Below are 25715 nucleotides of genomic sequence, written 5' to 3'. Positions count from 1 at the left end.
AACAAGGAGTTTCTTAAACTCCACTGTCTTTAACTGCCTACAATTATATTAGCAACTAGCTTGAGGGAAGGTGGTAGCAGTGATGGATTCCCTGTGTGGGGTAGAAGAGAGGGGGCTATCTGATAAAGGTAAGATGATCCCCGGAAAACCAAAGTCCTATTTTACTTCAAAATTTAAAAACATTTATACCCTGCATAATTATGACTACACAAATCTAACATACATTTAAGATTAAATTATTAACTGATGTCTTTACAATCTCATTGTATAATGAAAAATTCAGCACTATGTATTTTATTCTTTTTTCCTTTTCATGTTATTATCAATGTTCTCGGAGATCCTAGTCATTTTTTCCATTATTTAAAAAAAATCTGATTTCCTGTTTATTTTACTCTGTGTCTGAGTTATTCCTTCTTACCCTATCTTCACACCCCCTTGTTGGTGTCAGCGGAGGTCTGGAGCGATGGCTATTGACTCACTACCTTGTCACGTATGTGTGTTTGTGCTGAGTTACACATTTAAAGGGGAGGGAATAGGAAGGATCCGGAGGAGAGAATAGAGATTTTAATGAGACAACTCAACTGATAATATCGGCCCTACCACATATGACTTATCTCCATAAGGATTGAGAAAATATGAGTTTCATAATTTTTATTATTTTTTAAGATTTTTATGTATTTGAGAAATTTGCATGTATATTGTTTGTCCATATCTATACATGGCATGTGAGTAATTCTTAACAATGCACATGAATATGCATGAATATTATAAGCATACTTGGGTAGACTGGTAAATGTTAGTAGATTTTGAAAGAACAAAGCAGGTGAAAGAGGCAGCAATGGTAATTTTATAAGCTGTTTAACTAAGTAAGTCAAATTTGAACAGGAGTCAAGTCAAACTTGTTGAGAACATTTATTGCTGCCAATGGAGATGAATGAAGTATAGAATCCCTCTGTAAAGATGAGCCAAGGCGAGTGCGCCCTCACTCCTTTGGCTGGGCCTTTGTTCCTGGACTGTCCCAGTCAGGCTGGTGGGAGGCCACTGCCCCTCCTCTGGGACCCCTTGATGGTAGTGCCTGCTCCCCAGTGACTAGCTCTGCTGCACAGTTTGAAGCCGCTTCAGTTTTGTTTTTTGCCTTCGAGCAGTTCTCAGTTTTTTAGTTTTTAAGAAACTGTCCTCTAATTGGTATAGGAAGTCTTCAATTCGCCCAACCTAGAAGAAATAAACAGATATAACAAGATTTGTGGTTGTTTTTTCCAGGTTTAGTGTAGTTAGGAAAATGGTGAGGTAGTTAAAGTGAAAAGGCACATACAGGTCCACGTTGGAACAGAATTGGCAGAGATGGAAATGATTGAACGTAAAAGCTTCCTTCAGTCTCCATGTCGGGTTCCCTTATTTTAGGAACATGAAGCAGACATGCAGGAGTTTGCTTTACCACTCAGTCCTATGTCCTGGGTATGGAAGTGGGGACCATAATCACCCACTGTCTTTAATGGTCAGTAAAACCAGGGATTTCAAAAAGAAACGGTGAAAAAAAAATTTCCATTATCAAAAGGAAGAATGGAAACAAAAAAAAAACCCCCCCCCCCCCCCCCCCCCCCCCGTGCCAAAGTGAGAGTTTCTAGCATTTGTATGTCCCTGGCCAACTTGGGAGAAAAATGAATATTACACATTGTCTTAGCAAGAACCATTTCTCCTTTAAATCAAAACACAATTTTGGGGAAATACATTTTCTTAAAAAATGCCACACCCCAGGGAATAAGATAAAGTAATGATATACAAAACAATAATTCTCAAAAATAAACTATTAGTCTTTCTCCAAAGAAAACTTATAATTATTCAGTGACTGTTGGTTGAATATGTTGTACTATTTGTCACTATTTTATTCTACTAAAGAACTGTAGAATAAAACAGTTTACATATATGCTGAGTTGGGCTCTCATGAAAGTCTGTAGATATAATAATTCATACTTAGCCCTGACTCCCAGCACCTGCATATTGTATTAGCCTAAAAGTCACTCACTGAGAGCCCATTGTCATAAAGTTAGCTCAAAGCTAGAGCACTTATTATTCAAGGTACACGAACATATCATCTACTTAAGATAAAAGCACTTAAACTCTAATTTTCCAATTTTGAGTTCTACTTTTAAATCACTTGATTTATCATTCAGGGTAATATCCAAAAGATAATTCAGATTGTCAAAAAGAGAATAATAAATGGTAGCATTCATCTATATGTTATGCTTAGGTCTTTTATCACACCAGGTGATGTAAATTGTCCATTGGTTTCCTTAAGAAAATAAGATAATTTATTTATGTGAAAACAATTCTTTTTGAAAATCTAAAATCACTTTAGGTAAATTTCTCCAAAAGCACATTGTTGTTTATGATGTCTGATCATAGTGGCAATCATCAAAATAATTTGACATGAAGCCAGTGAATTATTCTATGTATTCCATACATTTATACTATCCAACTTACACCAAAATCATAAGTAAAAAATTAACACAGAGCACAATCAAAACAAACATAATGGATGGCACTTTACCGTTATTTCAATAGTTGATGACTCACTCATGTTTTTGCACTGAAAATGTATCATTTAAATCAAAGCTCTTTACAATTAGAATGTTTGCAATTAGTCCAAATACAATTTAAAATTACAATCCTAATGCAACAAAAAAGCTTCTTTCAGTGATAATTGTTTTAAAATATCCATTAGGTGGCTGCTGTCTTTTTTCCTGTTTAAATGGTATTTATTAACTGCAGTTTTGACTAACTGGGTTGCTTTTCATTAAAAAAGACAAAGAAGTACATAGGTTGTCTGCTTGGAACAAAGAGTACTGTTAAATTAAGCTGGAGGTCTAGAGTATACACTACCTACATGTCTTAGCCTGGCCTGTCTGTTTACCTCCTATCTGGTCTGTCTACATGCTATCCTTTCAACCCATTCTCCTACTGGTACTGGAATGATCTTTTTAAAATGTAGGTCCGGTCACATTTTTCCTTGCTGAAAATACCTAAATGGATTCCCAAGCCCTTAACATGGCCTACACAGTTTTGAGTAATCTGGTTTCACTTGCATCTCTATTTCTGTCTCCTATCACTCCATTCTCCTCAGTGTGTAGTACATCTTTCAGTTATCTGAACACAGCAGTGCAGTGTTCTCTGCACCCTTGATCTTCTTAATGATATGCCATGTGATGGAATACTCCCATTGGAACCCTTAAAATTCCTCTGGATTTCAAGTTCAACATCAGTGCCTGAGGGACATCTTCTTTGATAATCCAGACTAGGTTGGGTCTCTCAAAAACATATATATTCCCATAGCAGCCCATTCATCTCTTTGCAAATGGTAATTTTTTTTTACCTAATTGTTATAATGATTTATTTAATATTTATTAAATATCCCATCTGGGTTTTAAGGTCTCTAAGGCAGGAATGAGGTCCATGTTGTCCACTATTCCCAGCATCTAGGATATGGTAGACCCTCAGTAATCCTCCTCTTTAAGAATAGAGCTGAAGACATTCAGCAACCAATTTGTTTTTCCAGATTCACAGTGATGCCTGGTATGCAGCACATCAGAAGGCTTTCTTTTCTCTTACAAATTAAATAATCACCACTTTCATGTGCCATCATTTTATCATCATTGTTTAGCTTTGAGAGTCTCCAGGCAAGATACCAACAAGGTGTGATCTCCATACTTGAAATGGACTGAGGTAGAAAGGGCACCAGATGAAGAGAGTCAGGAGTGTTGAGTTCTGCTTGTGGGCTGGCTTATAACCCTGATCTGTGACCCCAGAGAAGTCACTTGGCCTCTCTGAGCTTCAGCTTAACTGACCTTGGGTGAAGAAAGTGTTCACCTGGATAATTTCCAAGGACACACCAAGCCAAAAAATTCCATGACTTGTACTCACATCAGCTCTAAGTTAGTCCAATCTTACATGAGTCTTCACATTTTTCAAATCAGAGGTTATTCTCTTAGATTATACCATTAGATGAATGACACACTATGCAGTAAAGTAAGTCAATTTTAGCTTCTATACTTTCTGAAGTGTAGGAGAGCTGCAACATGTTTTTAGTAAAGCTGGTTCTTTATTTTCTTTTTTTAAGTCAAGGAAAGAAAAATGCTAGTTGAAGAGAAAATAGATTCATATAACTAAGAAGAACAGATTGCAAACGATAGAAATTTCTATAAAGCCCTTAGGGAAATAAAACACAAAGAAATATGTAAGCATGCAAGGAAGGGAAACGAGCCAGTTTTTGGAGCAGAGGCCTTATTAGACTTTCTTTTTGGTACAGAATCTACTTGCTTAACTATATCAGATAGTCTACTTGGTCATTCTGGGTCTAATTTTCCCATTTGCAAAATGGGCAGACGGCATTTTTTTTTTATGTATCTATGTGCCAGTGCTGACTTGGCTTTACAGAGCTATGGACATCAGAACAAATGAGCTTGCAGAGAATTTTGGGATGTCAGATGATCAAGGGGACTGAAGGTTTCAGTGAGAGGGCAGATTCTCACCTATCATATGGCCATCAATCATAATCCACATCAAAGTGTAAGGAAATTATTATCAACTAGTTTTTCAGGACCCTTAAATCTTATACACAAAAATCTTTCAGTCATGATTTAGTGTAGATTCAAGAAGTTCAGAACGAAGTTCAGAACTCTGTAACTCTAAAAGAGAAGACAGCCTGAGAAGTAATAGGAGATTTTGAAATTAAAATTTTAACCATGCAAAAACAAATAAATACCAATCTGTAAGAAATGTGGAGGTAACTAAACAGACCAACTTATATTAGAGGAAAATTTCTAATCAACTCAGATTTCAAAGGGAGCACATTTATTCTTTCATGCAAATATTTATTGAACATTTACTATGTGCTTGGCACTGTAATAGGGTGATAAGCAAAAATATCAAGATATTTGTTTATGAGGAACTCATATTCATGTAGGAGAGGCTTAATGAAAAAATGATTACAATAAAGCATAACTGCTTCTGTAAGTTAATATATGAAAAGTTCTATTGGCAAAAATGTCAGAACAGTGAATTCTACTTGAAGGAATGTGGACATGCATTGGGATGATAGGAGCTGGCTCTTTGCCAGGACAAGAAGTGCATTCCGGATAGAGGGAAGGGCATCCATAGAGCCATGTTGTGAAAGAACATGGGCTATTTGATAGGGATAAGTCTTATAGCATAGATGTAGGCATCGGGAGACTAGGAGTAGAGATACATACAGCAGGAAATATTGATTGGGGTCAGCTTGTAAAAAGTGGAAAAATATTTAGCCATGTGGTTAGAAAGTAAATCTGGTACCATTATGTGGAGTGGAATGCAGCCAGGGAAACTAGAGGCAGGTGAATCAATTAGGGGACCGGTGTAATTGGATATGGAAAATATTATGAGGGCCTGAATCAAGAACTTAAGGGATATTTGGAAGTAAACTCTATAGACTTGATGAAAAATTCTGTGTTGGGACAAGAAGGTAAGCAAAATTAGGAATGACTGTGAAGTTTCTAACTTGAGATAATAATGATTTTTAATGAGATAAGAAATACAATTAGGTGAAAGTTTTAGGGAAAAGAAATGATTTTGATTCATGACAAATATAAGAAATAGAAAAAAGTTCACATAATCAGGAATTAATTAAAAATGGACCTATAATAATAGCCTAGTACTAGGCTAAAAGCCAGAATGGAACAAAACTCCAAATTTAAAAAAACCCAACAACCTACCATTTTGCAGCCTACCATGTAAAAAGCATCCTACCAGTTAAAAAGTGCTAAGAAAAACAAAAAGGATGCTTTCAGTTATTCAGAGTGATTATCACAGAGACACGGTACTGGATCGAAGTCAGATACACCTGGTTTGGAATTCCAGCTCCAGCATTTACTTGTTGTGTGACTTTGTGAAATTTTATTTAAGTTCTTAAAACCTAAGTTTCTTTTTCTATCAATTGCTTCACAGGATCCTAGTAAGATTAAATTAATTTATGTGAAATATTTGCATAAGTCTGAATCACTATTATTTAATAACATTAATATTTGAATCTGGAAGTGTATGCTCAGTAAATAGAAAAAAAATAACTAAATGAAAAAAATACAAAAGTGGAGGAAAATAAGATAAACCACATTAACAGACACTCTGTTTTTGGCCTCTACTCTGCGAGGGATGCTGCCTCAGTACCTGCACTAATTGTAGTTGCCACACATTAAAGTCTTGTGATCAGGTCTCAAAATTCCACTATATATAAAAGTCAGAAATAGGAGGGGGCAGAGAAAGGAGAGGAGAGAGGAGTTTCTGATAGCACATATTTGTTGCAAGTTCAATATAAATCAACAGTATTCTCTGGTTGCCTCCCTAGAAACCAATCTGCTTATAGACAACAATGTCTGTCTCATGGAAGCAACTTAAGTGTTTACTGAAAGATGAATGAATAAAGAAAATGTCTTACACACACACACACACACACACACACACACACACACACACACAGAGTGAGGAGAGAGAGAGAATATTATTCAGCCAGAAAAAAAGAAAGAAATCTTGTTATTTGCAACAGCATGAATGGAACTTGAAGGCATTATGCTAAGTGAAATAAGTCAGAGAAAGACAACCAAGTTCATAGACACAGAGAACAGACTGGTGGTTGTCAGAAGTGCGGGGGGGTGGGGGGAGGTGGGCAAAATAGATGAAGGTAGTCAAAAGGTACAAACTTCCAGTTGTGAAATAAATAATTCATGGGGATGTAATGTACAGCATGGTGACTATAGTTAATAATATGGTACTCTATATTTGAAAGTTGATGAGAGATTCAATCTTAGAAGTTCTCATCATAAAAAAAACCCAAAACTTTAACTATGTGTGGCAATGGATGTTAACTAGACTTACTGTGGTGATCATTTCACAATATATATGAATATCATTATGTTGTACACCTGAAATCACTATAATGTTATATGTCAATTATATCTCTATAAAATACAAAAAAACCCACTTTTCCCATAAAATGTGTCTGTTTCAAAGGAGACAAATACTTTTATTCCTTCTCTGCTCAGGTCCTATCACATCTGGGCTATCATGCTTGGTTCTGGGTGTGTCAAGGGTCTTACTCCAAACTGTATGAAGAAAAGTTGAAGGATCTGGAGGTCTTTAAAATGAAGAAGGGAATCATAACAAGAATCTGTGGTGTCCAAGTAAGTCAAGGTTGTTATGTGGAAAGCGTGATGGATTTGTTTTGTGTTAGCGGATACAGTGGAAAGAGTGCTATCCACTATTAGAGAGTAAGTTTGATTCTTGAGTCTCCCACTAGCCATGTGACTTAACTTCTGACCTTTAATTTTCTCATATCTCGTATAAATAGCAAATTAATAATGATAATCATGGTCTACTTGACAGGGTTTTTGTGACGATTAAATGGTTTAATGTTTATAAAAAGTTCTTCAAAAATGGTTAAGCCATCCAGGGAGATTATAATATCAGTATATTGTGTAGTGTCTGGTGCCTCCACAGTAGGTTCTCAGTAAATATTTGCTGAATCAATGAATAACTGAAGGAGTCATCAAATGAGTGAAAGAGTAGATATTAGGTATAACTGTTTTTTTTCACAATTGTATAAAAATGAAAGAGACTTTAGGGTGAGGTATGGCAACCCCCATCACAGAGATTGGAAATCAAACATTAGATGACTCTTGGAGAGCATGAAATCTTTGTGAGTCATGTGTGAGCTAGGGGTTGGATTCAATAAATTTTTTAAAATCCATTCCAACTTTAAAGTATTAATTCTATGATGGTTAGTTTGACCTGGATTCATTCCACAGAAATGTACTCCATGGAAGGAGGGTGTATTGCACTTTGCTTGTACCACACAGAGAAGCATTACGGAAATGAGAGGGACCCAACAACTTCTACTGTAGTTTTTTATATTCTGAAAGTACTGAACTAATTAATATAAACACCCATAGATACTGGGATTCTTGAGCCTCCCCCGTGTCCCATTTATAAGATTATCATCTCTAAAAGACCTATATTTTCTTCTCTGGATGTATCAGAATTGTATCTTGCATGTACAGGACCCTTATTATGGATTAGCTTAATAGCAGAAGGTAGTTCACAGAACACTCATTTCCTTTTCATCTTATAACTGCACAAGATTATGTATTGGCACTAAAATGTTTCTTTTCAGTTAATGATTTTATATTTTTTCAGCATATCAAAACTTACAATTTTCTACTGGATTTCAGGATAAAGTGCAACATTTTTACAGATAAAAATAATATGTTTTCCCACATACAACCACTCATAATCACTTTAAATATAGGCATGCTAAAAGGTACTTGAATATTTACTACAATAATCTTTTACTTTATTTTATTTTATTTTATTTTTTTAAGATTTTATTTATTTATTCATGAGAGACAGAGAGAGAGAGAGGCAGAGGGAGAAGCAGGCTCCCAAGGAGCAGGGAGCCCGATGCGGGACTCGATCCCAGGACCCTGGGATCATGACCTGAGCCGAAGGCAGACGCTTAACCATCTGAGCCACCCAGGTGCCCCGATAATCTTTTACTTTAAATTGGTTTGTACCTTATATGTAGGTGGAAAGTATAGGGATGCCCTTGGGTCAGGTGACATTCTGTTCATTTAAGAGCTTTCATGTGAAGGAGGATTGCTATTAACTCTCCATCATTTTGTGGTGTTGACTGTGCCTTCATTTGCACAGAGATCTAACCTATTTTCTTTCACATGGTAATTGAAGGCATATGGGCTAGGGTGAAAGCAACATTACTGCCTTCCATTTATTGCGTGAGGGCTGGTCATGAGACCAAAGGTATTGCTGAGAAAGAAACTGAATTTTAGGGCAATAGTTAGAAATGGGGGCAAACTAAGGAAAGAGATAACTAGAAGCTCAACATGAGCAAATTTAGTGAGACATGATAACAATAAGGGACTACACAGCAATGACCTGATAGAGATTTGAAAGGGGAGTCATTCAGATGTGGTAGAGGGGAAGGAGAATCACTGTGAAGATTTGGGTGGCCCTTTTCCTTCCAAAGTCAATTAAGATCAAACACTATTGGATTGAGTTGAATTGTGTTCTCTCAAAATCCATACATTGAAGTCTTAACTCTCTGTACTTCAGAATGTGACCTTATTTAGAGAGGTAGTCAAGTTAAAATGAAGTCATTAGGGTGGGCCCTTAATCCAGAATGATTGGTTCTCATAAAAAAGGGAAATTTGGATAGGCATACAGGGAGAGTGCCATATGAAGACAAAGGCAGAGATTGGGGTGATATTCCTATAAGCCAAGGTATGATAAAAATTGCCAACGAACCACCGGAAGCTAGAGAGGCATGGAACGAATTCTTCCTCATGGCTCTCAGAAGAAACCAACTCCATGACACTTTGATCTTGAAATTTCCAGCTTCCAGAACTGCAAGATGATCAATTTCTATTGTTTTAGCCACTCAGTTTGTGGTACTTTGTTATAGTAGCCCTAGGAAACTAATACAACAACTAAGCCATAAAATTAATGGAAGCTCAATTAAGTTCTAATTTTCCCCTCAAATATGACTGATGCTTTCTAAAATTCACTTTTCCTGCTGGTTCATGCTCCCTACTAAGCCTGCCAGTTTAGTGTGTACCATGGGAACCAGGGTGGCTTCTTCCCAATAATGGCAGTGAGAGGAAGTTGACCTCAAACGTGAAAGCATGGGTAAATTACACTGGGAAGACTTGAATTGGTACTTCCTATTGGATTTCATGTAGCCTGGATCACAGAGAGGGGATTAGCTATGTTTGTACGGGTTTGTTTGCATATGTTCATGCCTTAGGAATTGGGTGCTCAAAGGATTTTTTAGTAAAGCTTTTAAAGATGATTATTAAGAAGAAAAAATGTAGATGAAATAAGAATCACATTCTTCAGGAATAAATATCATGTTTATATGACTATGATGGTGGTTACAGAATGAGAATGTGTTTCTAGAGATTAGCAGTATGGACCAAAATCCTCTCGGCAAAACAGACATTTCACTCCACCACAGTGGATTTGATAACATTAGTTTCTTTGCTCTATTCCATTTAGTTTCCAGACCAAATGCTTTTAAATATTTATCATCCAAAATGGTTTGAATTTTAATTCTTATTAGAATGACAATTGTTTTCAAACAGGCTTGAAATTAATTTCTAAAATAAACTTAGTTTTTGAAACGGAGTTGTTTCTGTTATTCATAATATATCAATTTCCTTTAGCTTTTGGCCTGCATTCAAGCAGACAAGCCCCACATTTTTCCTTTTTCATTTAGTGAATTTGGAATTTTATTCAGTATTTTAGTCATAAAAGTGCAACGTGAAAACATGAGGCACCTGCCCCAGAGAAATTACAAAATGTGCAAAAAAACTTTGTGCTAAACTGTATTACCAACTCTTGACTGAAAACTCCCCTAACGATAACACTTTTTGTTATATTTAGTATAGAGTTAAAGAAAAATTATAAATCTTTCCATGACTTTGTCCAGGAAACCATGTGTCATGGTTTTTTAAAAAATTATTTTTTAACATTTAATGGCATAATTTATCTGAGGGTTTAAATATATATTTTTAAAATTTTTATTTTGAGGTAAGTGTGGATTCACATGCATCAGTGAGAAGTAATACAAAGAGAACCTATGTACTCTCAGTTTGCCCCAATGGTAACATCCTGCAAAACTGTAGAATACCATAGCCAGGATATTGACAATGACACAGTTAAGAAACAGAACAGCTCCATTACCACGAAGATCTCACATGTTTCCCTTTTACAGCTACACCCATTTTTCTCCAGGTTCCTCATCCCTGAAGCCCTGGCAACCATTAATCTATTGTCCATTTGTACAATTTTATCATTTTAAGAAGGTTATATACATGGAAACATGTAGAATTCTGCAATTCTCTGGAGACTTATTCAGGTTGTTGTGTGTATCAACAGTTTGTCCCTTTTCATTGCTGAGTAGTAACCCATGTACCACAATTTGTTTAATGATTCACCCTTTGAAGGGTATCCAGGTTACTTCCGATTTTTGGCTTTTATGAATTAAATTGCTATAAACAATTGTGTACAGGTTTTTGTGTGGACATAAGACTTCATTTCTCTGGAACAAATGGCCAGGAGTACAATTGCCAGGTCATATGGTAGTTGAATATTTAGTTTTATAAAGAAACTGTTGGGGTGCCTGGGAGGCTCAGTCAGTTAAGTGCCCAACTCTTAATTTTAACTCAGATCATGATCATGATCTCAGGGTGCTGAGATTGAGCCCTGCATTGGGCTCCATGCTGGGTGTGAAGCCTGCTTAAGATTCTCTCCCTCTCCCTCTGTCCCTTCCCCCCCAAACCCCAACTCACATGCTCTTTCTCTCTCTAAAACAAAAAAACAAAAAAAACAACAAAAAACAAAACAAAACAAAAACCCAACCCCGGGGTGCCTGAGTGGCTCAGTTGGTTAGGCATCCGCCTTCTGCTCAGGTCATGATCCCAGGGTCCTGGGATCGAGTCCCGCATCGGACTCCCTGCTTGTCGGGGCAGGGAGCCTGCTTCTCCCTCTACCCTCTACCCCTCCCCCCTGCTCAGGCACTCTCTCTCTGTCTCTTTCTCTGGTGCTATCTCTCTCTCTTTCTGGTGCTCTCTCTCTCTCTCTCACACGCTCTCAAATAAACTCTTCATAAAAAAATAAAAAAAAAACCCCAACGCCCTCACCCCCCAAACTCTGTCATATTATTTTCCACAGTGGCTGTACCATTTTATATTCCCACTAGCAACATATGAGAGATCCTCACCAGCATTTAGTGTTGTCACTATTTTTTATTTGAGCTCTTTTGATAGGTGTGCAGTGATTTATCTCACTGTGGTTTTAATTTGCATTTCCCTAGTGACCAGTGATGTTCAACATCTTTTAATGTGTTTACTTGCCATTCTCTTTGGTGAAATGTCTGTTCATGTCTTTTGCCCACTTTCAAATTGGTTTAACTGCTTTTTAACTATTGAATTTTGAGAATTCTTTATATAATCTAAATATTAGTCCTTTGTTGGATATGTAGTCTGCAAATATTTTTCTCTTGCCCTGTAACTTGTCTTTTCATCCTTTGCAACAGAATCTTTCACAAAGCAAAAGTTTTTAATTTGGAAGTCTAATTTCCAATTAGACTTTTATGGATCATGTTTTTGGTATCAAGTTTAAAAACTCTTTGCAGAGACTAAAATCCCAAAGATTTTTTTTTCTAAAAGTTTTATAGTTTTATATTTTACAGTTTTAGTCAGCTTTTGAATAAAGAGTGATACTTAAGTCAGGATCTTTTTTTTTCCTATGTGTGTCCAAATGCTCCAGCACCATTTGTTGGAGCTATTTTTCCTTCATTAAATTGCTTTTGTTTCTTTATAAAACATCATTTGAACATGTTTATGTGGGTTTATTTCTGAGTTTTCTAATTTATTTCATTGAGCTATGTGTCTGTTACTCCATCAATACCGCAAAGTCTTGATAACTGTAGATAATAAAGTCTAATAAAGTCTTGAAATTAAGTAGACTGATTCCTCACCTTTCATTCTTTTTCTAGAGTGTTTTAGCTATTCTGTTTTCTTTGTCTTCCCATATACATTTTAGAATGGTCTTGTCTTCATGTATGAAAAATCTTCCTGGAATTTTAATAGGACTTACATTAAGCCTGTATATCAATTTTGAGAGATTGATGTCCATACTATGTTGACTCTTCCAATTTATGAACACAGCATGTCCCACCATTTATTTAGATCTTTGATTTCTTTCCTTATTGTTTTGTAGTTTTTGGCATGCAAATTCTATGCATGCTTTGTTAGATTCATAGCAAAGCATTTCACTTTTTTAAAGCAATTATAAATGGTACTGTATTTTAAATCTCAGCGTCCTTGATCACTGCTAGTATATAGTAACATAATTGAGTTTTGCACATTTTTCTTGTGTCTTGCAACCTTGGTGAACGCACTACTACTACTACTACTACTTATTATTATTACTATTATCATCATCATTTTGTAGATTCCTTGGGATTTTCTATGTAGACAATCATACTGTCTGCAAATAGGGAAAGTTCTATTTCTTCTTTTCTGATCTCTATGCCTTTTATTTCCTTTTCTTGCCTTTCAGCAGTGGCTAGAATTTCCAGTACAATGTTGAATAGGAGTGGTGAGAGCTGACACACTTGCCTTGTTTCTGATCTTAGGGGGAATGACTTCAGTTTTTGAGTATTAAGTATAATGTTAGCTGTAGGATTTTTGTAAATGCTGTTTAACAAGCTGAGGGGGTTCTCCTCTCTGCCTAATTTTCTGAGAGTTTTTCTTATCATGAATAGGTGTTTAATTTTGTTGACTGCTTTTTCTGCATCAATTGATATGATCATGTGATTTTTTCTTTTGTATCCTGTTAATTTGAAAGATTACAATGAATTTCAAATAATCAGACTTGCATCTCTGGAATGAACTCCACTTGGTTATGGCTTATAATTCTTTTTACATTTTGCTAAATTCTATTTCCTAAGATTTTAAGGATTTTGCCTCTATATTCATAAAGGATATTGAGTTGCATTTTTTGGTACTGTTTTTGTCTTGTTTGTTATCAGTATAATACTAACTTTATAATGTGAATTGGGGAATGTTTCTTCCTCTTGTATTCTTTGAAAGAGATTATATAGAATTTACATCAAACCAGCTGTGCTTGGAGATTTCTTTTTTGGGAGTTTTAAGTTGTGAATTAAATTTTCTTAATAGTTATATGATGATTGAAATTATTTCATATTGGGTGAGTTGTGCTGGTTTGTGTTTTTTGAGGAATTGTACATTTCATCTAAGTGCCAAATTTATATGTGTAGAGTTGATCATAGTACTCCCTTATTAGCCTTTTGATGTCTGCAGGGTCTGTAGTGATATCCCATTCCATTCCTGATATTGGTCATTTGTGTCTTCCCTTTTGTTCTTCATTAGTCCTATTCAGGCTTTGCAGATTTTGTTGATTTGTTTAAAGAACTAGTGCTTTGTTTAACTGATTTTCTCTATTTTTTTCTGTTTTCATTTTCATTGATTTTTAGTTTTTTTTTTTTTATTATTTCCTTCTTTGTGCTTGCTTTGGGTTTATTTTGCTTTTCTTTTTTATGTTCTTGAGGTGGGGCTTCAGTAATTGATTTGAGATTTTTTTTCTATTATACTATATGCATTTAGTATTATACACTTATCTTTCAGTGCTGCTTTGGCTGTGTCCCCCAAATTTTGATATGTTGTGTTTTCGTTTTCATTCAGTTCAATGTAGTTTTTAATTTTCTTTGAGACTTGTTTTTGATCCATGGATTATCCTAGTATTTAGAGATTTTCTGTTATCTCTCTGATGTTTGTTCCATTAAAGTTGAAGTAAATGTTGTTTATGATTTCAGTTAAAAAAAATGTTGAGGTTTGTTTATGGCCCAAGATATAGTCTATTTTGGTATATATTCCATGGGCACTTGAAAAGAATGTGTATTTTGCTGTTGTTGGATAGATGTTCTATAAATGTGGGTTAGGTACTCTTGCTTGATGGTGTTATGGAGTTCTATATATACTTGCTGACTTTTCTGATTAGTTGCTCTATTGATTGTTGAGAGAGAGGAGTTAAAATCTCCAACCATATTGCAGACTTGTTTATTTTTCCTTTCAGGCCTATCAATTTTTGTTTCATATATTTTTCAGACCTGTTTGGTGCATATACATTGCTATGTCTTCTTGGTGGATTGACCCTTTTATCATTATGTAATATCTCTCTCTGTCTCCAGTAATTTTCTTTGCTGTGAAGTCACTTTGGTATTAATATAGCCACTACCACTTTCCTTATATTAATGTCTGTGTGATATCTTTTTCTATCCTTTGACTTTCAGCCTGCCTATGTCATTATATTTGACGAGTTTGTAGACAGCACATTGTTGAATCATGAATCTAAATTCATTTTGCCAGTCTCTGTCCTTCAATTGGTATATTTAGACCATTTACATTTAATATAATTATTGCTATGTAAGGACTTTTTCATTTTATTTTTTGTTTTCCTTTTGCTCTCTTTTATTTTTTTAATTTTTTTTTAACCTGCATAGGAGTACTGAGACATTTTTAAGAATTCCATTTTAATTTATCTAGTGTTTTTTGCGTATTATTTTGTATAGCATTTTTAGTAGTTGCTCTAGGTATTAATATATATATTTTAATATATAATATAAAATTATATATATAAATATTTGTATATATAAATACAGTTCAAACATAAAATGCAGACACCAGTAGACTGAAAATTGTTTACTTTTTTCTTCATTTTATGTTCAATTGGAGTATAGAGACCTTGCTTTAACATGTCTTTACCTTTCTCCATTTATAATTTGCTCTACATATATTCCCCCATTTAAATATTTGCTCTACATATATTTAGAAGGTTATTAATTATAGATTTAATTCCCTTAATAGATAGGCCTATTCAGATTGTCTGTTTCTTCTTGAGTAAGTTTTGGCAGATTGTGTCTTTCAAGGAATTCGACCATTTCATCTAGGTTATCAAATTTGTGGGCAGAGCATTTGTTCACAGCATTCCTTTTTGTCCTTTTAATTTCCATGGGATCTATAGTGATGTCCCCTCTTTAATAACTGATTATTAATTTGTGTCTTCTGGTTTTGTTTTGTTTTGTTTTGTTTTTTTCCTTAGCGTGGCTAGAGGCTTATTGATTTTTTTTTTTTTTTTTAAGATTTTATTTATTTATTTGACAGAGAGAGACACAGCAAGAGAGGGAACACAAGCAGGGAGAGTGGGAGAGGGAGAAGCAGGCTCCCTGCCGAACAGGGAGCCCGATGCGGGGCTCGATACCAGGACCCTGGGATCATGACCTGAGCCGAAGGCAGACGCTTAACCGACTGAGCCACCCAGGCGCCCCGAGGCTTATTGATTTTATTGATCTTTTCAAAGAACCAGTTTTGGTTTGGTTGATTTTCTCTATTAATTTCCTGTTTTCATTTTCATTGATTTATGCTCTAATTCTTAATATTTATTTTCTTCTGCTTACTTTGGACTTGATTTGCTCTCTTTTTTTCCCTAGTTTCTTAAGGTGAAACTAAGATGATTGATTTTAGATCTTCTTTTCTAATGCATATATTCAAATGCTACAAATCTCCCTCTAAGCACTACTTTCACTATGTCACAAAAATTTGGTTAAGTTGTGTTTTTATTTTCATTTGATTTAAAATATTTTAAAATTTTGATCCATGTATTATGTAGCTGTATGTTGTTTAACCTTTATGTATTTTGAGATTTTCCTGTTATTGATTCTAATCTAATTCCATCATGGCCTGAGAGCAGACATTGTATGATTTTTATTATTTTAAAATTTAAGGTGGCTTTTATGGCCTACAATGTGGCCTATCTTGGCGAATGGGCAACAATAAAGCAACAACGTATTTGATTATGCATGCCTATGTATATATCTTATGTGTATGTGTATATATATATATATATATATATATACACATACACACTTATGTTTGCTTATATATATAAACAAAATAAATGAGAACAATGATACAGAGATGAAAAAAATGATTATTTTGTTATAAGGTACTCACACTACCTGTGTAGTGGTGTAGTTGTATCCATTTGAAAGTGGACTTGGATTAGTTATAAAGGTATATTGTAAACTCTAAGACAACTAGTAAAAATAGTAAAAAAAAATTATAACTGATATGCTAAGAAAAGAGAGAAAATAGAATCATATAAAATACCCAATTAAAACCACAAAAGGCAGAGAAAGACTGTAAGACTGTTATGACTTTGTCAACATTTACCAAATAGAGCACAGGGTGCTGGATGATGAGCTGCATGCAGTTCAACAAAAGACCACAAGAGAAACTGAAATAGAGAAATATGTTATTCATAAGTCCTAGAGGAAGTACACAGCATGCCTTGAGGCACCATATGGAGAGGTTGAGGCAGGGTACAGGTAGAGAGAGCGAGAGACAGGACCCAGGGCACATGCCTTTATTAGGGCCCATTGGTGTTGTTTAGATTGGGTAATTTTCATTTTTCTATCTTCATTTTATTGATTCTTTTCTCTGTCCCCTTCATTCTGTCATTGAGACAGAGTTTTTAAGTTTTTATTTTAGTTTCAGCATAGTTATGATACAGTGTTATATTAGTTTCAGGTGTACAATATAGTAATTCAACAATTCCATATATCAGCCAGTGCTCAATAATACAAGTGTACTCCTTAATTCCCATCACCTATTTCACCCATCTCCCTACCCAACTTCCCTTGGGTAACCATCAGTTTCTTCTCTATAGTTAAGAGTCTGTTTCTTGGTTTGTCTCTCTCTCCCCACCCCCCACGTTTGCTCATTTGTTTTGTTTCTTAAATTCCACATATGTGTGAAATCATATGGTGCTTTCTCTGACTGACCTATTTCACTTAATAATATACTCTCTAGCTCCATCCATGTTGTTGCAAATGGCAAGATTTCATTTTTTTTTTAAGTTGTATCAGTTCTTTATATATTTTGGACACTAACCCTTTATCGGATAAGTCATTGGCAAATATCTTTTCCCATTCAGTAGGTTGCCTTTTAGTTTTGTTGATTGTTTCCTTTGCTGTGCAGAAGCTTTTGATGTATGCAGTCCCAATAATTTATTTTTGCTTTTATTTCCCTTCCCTCAGGAGACATATTTTAGAAATATGTTGCTATGGCCAATGTCAGAGAGCTTACTGCCTATGTTCTCTTCTAGGATTTTTATGGTTTTAGGTCTCACATTAAGGTCTTTAATACATTTTAAGTTTATTTTTGTGTATGTTGTAAGAAATTGGTCCATTTTCATTCTTTTGCATGTATCTGTCCAGTTTTCTCAACACCATTCATTGAAGAGATGGTCTTTTCCTCACTGGATATTCTTTCCTGCTTTGTCAAAGATTAATTGACCATATAAGTATGTGTTTATTTTGGGCTTTCTATTCTGTTCTGTTGATCTAGATGTCTATTTTTGTGCCAGGACCATATTGTTTTGATTACTGCCACTTTGTAATATAACTTGAAGTTCAGAACTGTGATACCTTTGCTTTTCTTTTTCGAAATTGCTTTGACTATTTGGGGTCTTTTGTGGTTCCATATAAATTTTAGGATGTTTGTTCTAGCTCTGTGAAAAATGTTGTTGGTATTTTGATAGGGATTGCATTAAATGTGTAGGTTGCTTTGGGTAGTATAGACATTTTGACAATATTTGTTCTTCTAATCCACGGGCATGGGATGTCTTTCCATTTCTTTGTGTCATCTTCAATTTCTTTCATCAGTGTTTTATAGTTTTCAGAGTACAGGTCTTTGACCTCTTTGGTTGGGTTTATTCCTAGGTATTTTATTAGTTTTGATGCAATTGTAGGTGGGGTAGTTTTCTTAATTTCTCTTTCTATTGCTTCATTATTAGTGTATAGAAATGTGACAGATTTCTGCACATTTATTTTGTATCCTATAACTTTACTGAATTCATTTGTCAGTTCTAGTAGTTTTTTGGTAGAGCCTTTAGGGTTTTCTATATGTAGTATCATGACATCTGCAAATAGTGACAGTTTTACTTCTTCCTTATCAATTTGGATGCCTTTTATTTCTTTTTGTTGTATTTGTGTTGCTGTGACTTGGACTTCCAGTACTATGTTGAATAAAAGTGGTGAGAGTGGACATCCTTGTCTTGTTCCTGATCTTAGGGGAAAAGCTCTCAGTTTTTCCCATTAAGGATGGTGGTAGCTTTAGGTTTTTCATATATGGACTTTATTATGTTGATGTATGTTCCATCTAAACCTACTTTTTTTTTTTTTGAGAGAGAGAGAGAGAGAAAGTATAGGGGGAGGGGCAGAGGGAGAGAGAGAATCTTAAGCAGGCTTCACACTCAGCATGGAGCCTGATGTAGGGCTTGATCTCACAATACTGAAATCATCATCTGAACCAAAACCAAGAGTCATATGCTCAACTGACTGAGCCACCCAGGTGCCCCTAAACCTACTTTGTTGAGAGCTTTTATTGTTAATGGATGTTGTACTTTGTCAAATGCTTTTCTCATCTATTGAAATGATCATATTGTTTTTATCCTTTTTCTTATTGATGTGATGTATCAAGTTGATTGATTTATGAATATTGAACCACACTTGTATCTCAGGAATAAATCTCACTTGATCGTGGTGAACGATTTTGTTAATGTATTGTTGGATTCAGTTTGCTAGTATTTTGTTGAGGATTTTGCATCTATGATCATCAGAGATATTGTCTTGTAGTCCTTTTTTTGTGGTGTCTTTATCTGATTTTGGTATCAGGGTGATACTGGCTTTATAGAATGAATTTGGAAGTTTTCCTTCTATTTTTTTGGAATAGTTTGAGAAGAATAGGTATTAACTCTTCCTTAAATATTTGGTAGAATTCCCCTTGAAGTTCTCTGGTCCTGGATTTTTGTTTGTTGGGAGTTTTTGGACTATTGATTCAATCTCCTTGCTGGTAATTGGTCTGTTCAAATTTCCTATTTCTAACCTGCTTCAGTTTTGGTACGTTGTATATTTCTAGGAATTTATCCATTTCCTCTAGGTTGTCTAATTTTTTGGCATATAGTTTTTCATAATATTCTCTTAAAATAATTCGCATTTCTGTGGTGTTGGTTGTCATTTCTCTTCTTTCATTTATGATTTTATTTTTTTGAGTCCTTTCTCTTTTTTTCTTGATGAGTCTGGCTAGAGGCTTATTGATTTTGTTGATCTTTTCAAAGAACAAGCACCTGGTTTCATTGATTTGTTCTATTGTGTGTGTGTGTGTGTATGTGTGTGTGTGTGTTTTAGTTTCTATATCACTTATTTCTGTTCTAATCTTTATTATTTCCTTCCTTCTGATGATTTTGGGTTTTGTTTGTTATTCTTTTTCTAGTTCATTTAGGTGTAAGGTTGGGTTGTTTGAGATTATTCTTGTTTGTTGAGGTAGACCAGTATTGCTATATACTTCCCTCTTAGAACTGCTTTTGCTGCATCCCAAAGGTGTTGGATCATTGTGTTTTCATTTTCATTTGTTTCTATGTTGATTTCTTCTTTGATTTCTTAGTTGATCCATTCATTGTTTAGTAGCATTTATTAGTAGCATATTATTTAACCTCCATGTATTTGTGGTCCTTCTAGATTTTTTCTTGTGGTTAACTTCTAGTTTCATAGCATTATGGTCAGAAAAGATGCATAGTATGACTTCAGTCATTTTGAATTTGTTGAGGCTTGTTTTGTGGCCTAATATGTATTCTGGAGAATGTTCCATGTGCACTTGAAAAGAATGTGTGTATTCTGCTGTTAGGATGAATTGTTCTGAATCTATCTGTTAAATCCATCTGGTCTAGTGTGTCATTCAAAGCCACTGTTTTCTTGTTGATTTTCTGTTTGGATGATATGCCCATTGATGTAAGTTGAGTGTTAAAGTCCTCTACTATTATTGTATTACTATCAAGTCATTTCTTTATGTTTGTTATTAATTGTTTTATCTATTTAGGTGCTCCCATGTTGGATGCATACATATTTATAATTGTTATATCTTCTTGTTGGATTGTCCCCTTTATTATTATACAGTATCCTTCTTTGTCTCTTTTACAATCTTTGTTTTAAAGTCCATTTTGTCTAATATAAGTATTGCTACTCTAGCTTTGTTTTGACATCCATTTGCATGATAAATGTTTCTCTATCCCCTCACTTTTGATCTGCAGGTGTCTTTAGGTCTGAAAGGAGTTTCATGTAGGATATAGGTGGGTCTCTTTTTTTATCTACTCTGTCACCCTATGTCTTTTGATTGGAGTGATTAGTCTATTTTCATTCAAACTAATTATTGATAGATACATATTTATTGCCATTTGTTTTGTGGTTGTTTTTGTAGTTTTTCTCTGATCCTTTATTCTCTTTCTTTCATGGTTTGCTGGTTTCCTTTAGTGATGTACTTGGATGCCTTCTTTTTATTTTTGCATATCTATTACTGTTTTTTTGATTTGTGGTTACCGTTTGGTTTATATATAACATTTTCTGCATATAGCAGTCTACATTAAGCTGATTGTCACTTAATTTTAAACTCATTCTTTACTCCTCTCCCCTCCACATTTCAGATATTTGGTATCATATTTTATACATATTTTACATCCACTGAGGTTTTTTTTTTTTAATTTTCAGTTTTTATTTCAGTATTTGAGTTCCAAAATTTCTATTTGTTCTTTTTTATATCTCCTATTATCTGCTGAACCTTTCTATTTCTTTGTGGAGACTCATTTTTTTTTTTTTTTCATTTGGTTTAAGGTGTTTGTAATTGCTCATTAAAACATTTCTTTTGATGGCTTCTTTCAAATCTTTGTCAGAAAATTCTAATATCTCTATCATCTCTGTGTTAGAATCTATTGTCTTTCCTCATTCAGTTTGAGATCTTCCTGGTTCCTGGTAGGATGAGTGACTTTCATTTGAAATCTGGACATTTTGAGCATTATGCTATGAGACTCTGGATCTTATTTAAACCTTCTCATTTAGCTGGATTTTTCTGACACTGCTATGGTAGAAGATGGGAGGAGCACTGCCTTGTTACTGCTAGGTGGGTATGGAAGTTCACGTTCCCCACTCAGCTTTCATTGACTCCTGAGGGAGGGGCTCCTCATTACTTCTGGGTGAGGACGAGTGTTCAAGCTCCTCACTAGGTTTTCACTGATACCTTCCTAGCTGGGAGAGGTAGCAATACCTCATCAGGGCTTGCCATGTGGACTCCACTGACGTCATATTGAGGAGGCAGGCTCATAATTGTTGGTGCTTGGCAAAAATCTTGACTGCCTACCAGGCCTCCTCTGACACCACACCAACAGGGGGCAGTGGAGGAAGTGGTGCCTTACCACCCAGTGGAGATGAAAGTCCAGGCTCCATATCTGTTTTTTTTGACACCACCCTGTTAGAGTGGGAAGGCTGGGACACGTTGTTATAGCCTGGTAAGGACAGAAGTCTAATTCCTTGCTTGGCCTTTGCTGAGATGGGTCGGTGTTGGATCACCATTTTTTTCTGTGATGTTTGGCTGGAGTAGAATGATTATTGTCTAAGAATTTTCCATTTTGCTAGGCTTCCTCATTCCTTGTCCTTTGACTAGAGAGAGCAGGTTTTTGTTGAGGCTTCTTTTGTCTACACATGTTAGTGTTTCTGGGTTACTAACTTCTTCAGCAACAAGTGTAGGATGTATGGGAAAACAAAAATCCATAATGTCATTCCTCAAGTCTCCATGTCTCTTCGTTGTCAGTCCTTTTCATTCCACCTTCCAGAATCTTGTATTTGTTTTACATATAATGTTCGGGATTTTTAGTTGTGCTTAATGGAAGGAATAGGGAAAAGCATATCTACTCCATATTCCTGAAGTGGAAGTCTTCTCTCATGGTTTTTTAAAAAAATAATTTTGACCCCTGTACTTCAGGGAGATGTAGTATCATTTCTTGAATCAGTTTTTCCAGTTGCTTCTAAATATCTATGTTAATATGATTTAGTGAATCATTGTGAAGCTGAAGGGGTCTTCTCTGCATAAGAAGTCTTGGGAAGTTAAAAGTCTCTCTGATTCCTTTTAATTCAATAAGAGGGGGGCTTAACTTTATCTTGTTTTTAGGTCAGGCTTTCTAACATAGGTCTGTATTCATTCTTTCACCAGCCATCTCATGCCCCTCTCTAGAATCTTTTCTCAAGCAGAAAACCATTTTTAGCAGAGTACACATAAGTTTCACACACACACACACACACACACACACACAGTTTTGATGATACTAAGAGATGTGGGTGTGTTTATGCTTATGGCATTTATATATGTTTTAGATTATAGCTTTGTCCCCTCCTCCACATGCACCATTTTAAGAAAGTCATAATCAGAATGAGAAATGGATCATACCTTCCTTTAGGGCTGCGTGTAAAGGCACTTTCATTTCTGCCCTTCTCCAAAAGATGAAAGGTATAATGAGTACACTGTAAATGATTGAATGAGCTACAAGTCAATTGCTCTGAACTCTGTATTAATCCCACTTTCAATACAGAATGGAAGATGTCCCATGGTTCATTTAACTACCAAGTGGTATAAGCTGTTATTGTGTTATTCTCCAGAATTATAAAGGATTGCAAAACTTAATGCGTAAAATACATGCAATAAAATGCTGGGCTGCCAAGCAAAGAAGACACCTTTGGTAATTTAAGGAGAGTAACTTTAGAATGAACTGCAAACTCACTCTTCAGTTCAAAATAGAATTGAGATATGTGCTCCCCTCCCTTGCCCCAGATATTTCACTGAACTTCTGAAAGATACATTTTGAAAAGTTTTTATAGACATTAAAAAAACTATACACATTTCCAATTTCCGTTTTAGTTATCTTCTTATATTAGCTCACTAGTGGGACAGGCAGGGAGTGATCCCAGGAAGTGAGGGAGTGAAATATATGCTGTACAGTCCTAGGCTCAAGTCTTCTGGGCTCTGAGGATAAAGTTTGGAGGGGTTATGGCAATATGTGTTCCTGAAATTGTATTATCATTGACAGCCTGCATTTCAGAATAGTTCAGATAACTCACCAGAAGGTGACCCTCAGATCAATAATAAGTACACTATAGGAATGACCAGACTTCCAAGCTGTTTCTTTGAAGTTCTAAAGTTGCAAGAAGAGGGAAAATGGTGAGCTATCAAAGCCATTCTAAACACAATGTTTATAGAAGGAGGGATAATGAGGGAAGACAGTGAGAGAAGATGATCCAGGGGACAGCGGGTGTCAAGTTTTGGACTTGGTCAGGCAACTGCCTCAAAGCTGTCTGGATACATCCTCAGCTGGGCCAGTCAGCTGTGATCTAGAGAAGGATAGAGGATGGCTATAATAGCCTCTGATGCTCCTATTCCACTCACTGCTGAAAACTAGGTTCAAGGGTTGTCTTACTGGTTGTCCTACAGAATCTGAACTTGGGTCACACAACATTCTTTGTGCAATTGACTTTTAGTAGCTGCATTTGGTTTAACATAAGTGTTCTAGCTAATGATTAGGAACAGAGCCTTTGATCCACCCAAACAAATCTGATTTAAGACTAAACCTTGTCACTACAAGCTTAGGTTTGTTTCCTTGTTAATTCTACAAAGCTCTTTTTCTAATCTTCCAAAGGAAAAATAATGACATCTCCCTCACAGGGTTGTTGCAATGAGTAAATGTGATAACCTGATGATGAAGTGTTTGGCACATATTAAAAGATCAACAGTAATCACTGATAATATTTGCCATCACCACAGTATTAATTAACTTATTTATTTGAAATAAAATTTTCTATAGCTTGTTTTAATTGGGATAGTTATTCAAAAGCAAACTTCAAAGAGACTAACATAGTTTGATCATTTATTGAGTAACACAGTATTTTATTAGGTATGTTTAGGTATGTGAGTACAATGACAGTTTTGTCTGCCCCTTGATAAACTCCCAGCAAAGCTCCTGGATACGTACTCCCTAGATGAGGGCCATGCTAGGATTTGACTCCTGCACAGAAATGCTTCTGCTGCAGAAATTGTGAAAGTTTTAGAATACTTTCAACCAAAAAAGTACATAAAAGAGGTATTCTCAGTTTTGGAGGGAAGACCAAGCACAGGTGGAAAATCAGTGATTAGCAAATATGTGTTGAAAATGTTTAACAAATTAACCACACATTTTTTCCTTTAAGTCAGAGGAGAAAGATGTTGTTTGGTTTAAATGGTAACTGAAATTTGTCATCTAGATTTGGAGGATCACACTATAGCTGGGGAAAATGGCTAGAACGAAGGCTTTTGGCTTTCTCCACTTTCCAGGCTAGACTTGGCTTTGCTGAGTGTGACATTTGAGGATGAAATGCTCCCTCCAGGTCCAAATGCCCCAGGGCTCAGCCTCTGACCACAATCAGGAGGTCTGCCAGGACTTTGGTGGAGCCTACTCCACTGCTGCTGCTGTCTGGACACCTACTGGCGCAGACTCATTCATCCTAGGAACCTCAAAGATTTGTCCCAGACATCTGGCCTCTTCTGTCCCTTGAGCCTTGCCTGTCTCCTTGTCCTCAGAGTCTGTCCCTGTCCTTCTCCCCAGTGTGGTCAGCAACAAGAGCACTTAGATCTCCACACGATCTGCATTATGCCATGGACGGAACTTCTTAGCAGTGCTTAGAGTACATACTGTAAAGGAATTTGGGGATATGCTAATGAGGAAGCCCATAACCAGAAGCGGAGATTCACAATCAAATTGCAATAAATCTGCAGAGACTCCTTAAAGAACAAGACACACAGGAAAAGCCTGATTGCTGGAAAAACTGCTTTGCAAATGAGTAGTACGGCTGCTGAATCTTTGAAAAGACAGCAGTGCTTTCAGAGAGACACAACTGCACGCCCTAACCACATATTATTAGTCAGCCCAAACGACTGGCCGATGAAGGATAGTACCGCATGTGCAATCTCTCTCAGAAGAGTTTCTGGAGGGATTCAGGTTTGAATGCTGATGTGGAAAGTAAATAAAATGTTCCAATTTGCTCTTCTCTCTTCCTCCTCAACCAACTGCCCCTGGCCCATCTCCCAGATTTGTATTCTCCCCGGCTTGCTCTGCCTACATCAACAGCCTTGAACAGAACAGAGTTGCTAAGTGACATACGATTCTATCTCATTTTCATCTTA

The 25715-nt window shown here is 35.7% G+C and overlaps 1 protein-coding gene across 1 annotated transcript in view; it reads right to left on the bottom strand.

The window, feature by feature from the left end:
* Window positions 1-1089: 1089 nt before the first annotated feature.
* Window positions 1090-25715, bottom strand: part of SPATA16 (spermatogenesis associated 16) — a 198775-nt gene continuing 174149 nt past the window's right edge. The window contains exon 11 of the mRNA XM_032407336.1: window positions 1090-1212. Coding sequence (XP_032263227.1) covers window positions 1090-1212 — 123 coding nt within the window. The remainder of the gene's footprint in view (window positions 1213-25715) is intronic.

The sequence above is a fragment of the Phoca vitulina genome, unplaced genomic scaffold (assembly GCF_004348235.1).
Source record: "Phoca vitulina isolate PV1807 unplaced genomic scaffold, GSC_HSeal_1.0 scaffold8, whole genome shotgun sequence".
Lineage (NCBI taxonomy): Eukaryota > Metazoa > Chordata > Mammalia > Carnivora > Phocidae > Phoca > Phoca vitulina.
This window is presented reverse-complemented; position numbering and strand designations above follow the sequence as displayed.